Source organism: Camelina sativa, chromosome 18 (assembly GCF_000633955.1).
Source record: "Camelina sativa cultivar DH55 chromosome 18, Cs, whole genome shotgun sequence".
NCBI classification, from domain to species: Eukaryota; Viridiplantae; Streptophyta; class Magnoliopsida; order Brassicales; family Brassicaceae; genus Camelina; species Camelina sativa.
The window spans coordinates 8,948,624-8,950,821 of NC_025702.1; the positions used below are offsets into that span (position 1 = coordinate 8,948,624).

Consider the following 2,198-nt stretch of genomic DNA (forward strand, 5'->3'; position numbering starts at 1 on the left):
TTTTTTTTTTTTTTTTTAATTTATCTACAATTTTGGAAATTTTGAGTTTTGAAATGTTTGTAATGACTACAGGAAGAAACAATTGAGGATTATGTGGAAAATGGTAAAGACCCTTTGGTGGTGTCTCTTTATCAGATGGATTTGGACAGAACCCAGTTTCTACTCAGATCTTATCTCAGGGTTAGGCTCCTCAAGGTGTGTTCTATATATCCCTCACATTGTCTACTGGGAGTTTCAGATTAGCTTTGTGAGTTTTAATTCAAGGAAATGTTGTGTAGAAAACCTTTGTTTAGTTATCATCTCTAATGGATAGTGTTTGTTACAGATTGAGAAGTTTATGTTCCACAACCTCAAATCAGAAGAAGCTGAAAGGCGGCTTTCTGAGCAGGAGAGAGTCTTTGCTACAAAGTTTGTCTTCTTACTTGTCTGATCTTTTATGTTACTTGGCTTGTCTTTTTCCTTGTAAGCTGTTTTGCCTTTGTTCTGTGGGGTAGTAAATGTTATAGGTTTGGTATGGAATCTGTGTGGTATATAGATAGTGGTAGAGGGATATGTCTGGTACTTTACAAGTTAGAAATGGGATTAGAATGAACCCACATATGAATATAACTCTTGTTCATGGAGGATCTGAACTCGCCTGGAAATTGAAAACCTCACGTAGCCTAGTTACTTTTTCAAGAGTATCCGTTTGAGTGGTTAATTCAGACTTCAAACTTTAGTTTTTACAATTTACGTTAATGGTTGTTGTTGTGAGACATATATTTGAATGATCACATTCACAGGTGTGCTGATGATTTGGCAAAGCATTTCGAAGAGACTGTCCTGCTTAAATTACCCCAGAATTATCAGTCGGTCCTCAAGCAATCCGCAATAAGTGAAGTGGATGATATGGGTACCTCCCTAAACCTAATCACTTTGAACCATAATATCAGTTAGTTAAGATTGTCACTATAGTTGAACAATCCCTTCACAGTAGCTATAGGAGTTGTGTGTGTTTGACTGTTTGTGGTGACTATAATTGTGAATTTACAGTGCCGCAGCCCCATTTGGAGACCTTTGTTGTTTGTAGAAGCAACAACTTTGTCTCCCTCAATCTATATGAAGAGTGAGAGAATTCTCTTCCCTCCTTAACCTTATTCCTCCATACACATACTCAACCTTTATTTAATCTAAGTGTGAGTTTACTATGGTTTTCGCAGAGGAGAGAGCCCTGAGACTGTGGAAATGGAGCGCGGTGATCTCTACTTCATACGCTACAAGATTGTTAAAGGAGCAATCGAATCTGGCCAAATTGACTTGATCTGAGCTCAATAATGCTACCATAACCATAAGTGAAAGATTGTGCTACCATTGTTCATTATGTTATGAACCTGATTTGCTTGTGTTGTATAGTGAATTTTTACTATATTGTTTTGACTTTTGAGTTTCCCTATGTCTTGATAAAAAAAAAACTTTAGTATCCCTGCAGTCTAGCAAAGCTATTCATTTTCTTCCCAAAATTAAGGCTTTAACCATAACTAGACTATATTTGGTCTACAATGGTTCAACCCTCACATCAGATTATTATTGTTTTTTAGTTTCTTAGATATGTTTGTAATTGTTCCATTCAGTGATAGATCGAGTAACCCCAAAAACCGTAAGAATAAAAGATCTTTTTAGTTAACAGAAACAAAAAGGCTATTAAAATATCTCTTACGTTACGTGTGCCGCCATAAACCAAATAAAAATTCTTCTGCTGAGTCTTGGATAGAGAGCATAGAGGTTTAGATCCCCAAATCTTGAGTTGGCTTTCTTGAAATTCGAGTCGATCAAGGTTGAATTTTTGGTTTTGGGTTTTCCCTAAATATCTTCTCCGACCACTCTGTGTGGTCTAAAATCTAAATTTTATCTATTAAAAAAAATACAGGAATTGAAATCTTTGTCAAATTTGGTAATTGGGATTTAACAATTTCCAGCATAAACAGTGAATATATTTCCTGGTAATTGCATATAGAACTGCAAATCATTGTCCTTTGAGTTTGGTTTTGAAGTTAGCAAATTGGTGACTATCTCTATAACTCTTTACTGAGTTTTCTTGGTTGAATTAATCTTTCTTGCACATATAGTTCTTGTGAGGATTTGAGATTTGCCTGCTTTTGTATTTCTCCTTAGCTTGTAGTGTCAAAATTGTTTCTTTGTTCTTTCTCTTAAGTTGACTT

The 2,198-nt window shown here is 35.4% G+C and overlaps 1 protein-coding gene across 1 annotated transcript in view; it reads left to right on the forward strand.

Annotated features, from left to right (window-relative positions):
• LOC104760888 (DNA replication complex GINS protein SLD5-like) overlaps nucleotides 1-1,462 on the forward strand; it is a 2,434-nt gene extending 972 nt beyond the window's left edge. The window contains exons 2-6 of the mRNA XM_010483885.1: nucleotides 73-195; nucleotides 326-408; nucleotides 783-892; nucleotides 1,033-1,105; nucleotides 1,200-1,462. Coding sequence (XP_010482187.1) covers nucleotides 73-195; nucleotides 326-408; nucleotides 783-892; nucleotides 1,033-1,105; nucleotides 1,200-1,305 — 495 coding nt within the window. The 3' untranslated portion in view covers nucleotides 1,306-1,462. The remainder of the gene's footprint in view (nucleotides 1-72; nucleotides 196-325; nucleotides 409-782; nucleotides 893-1,032; nucleotides 1,106-1,199) is intronic.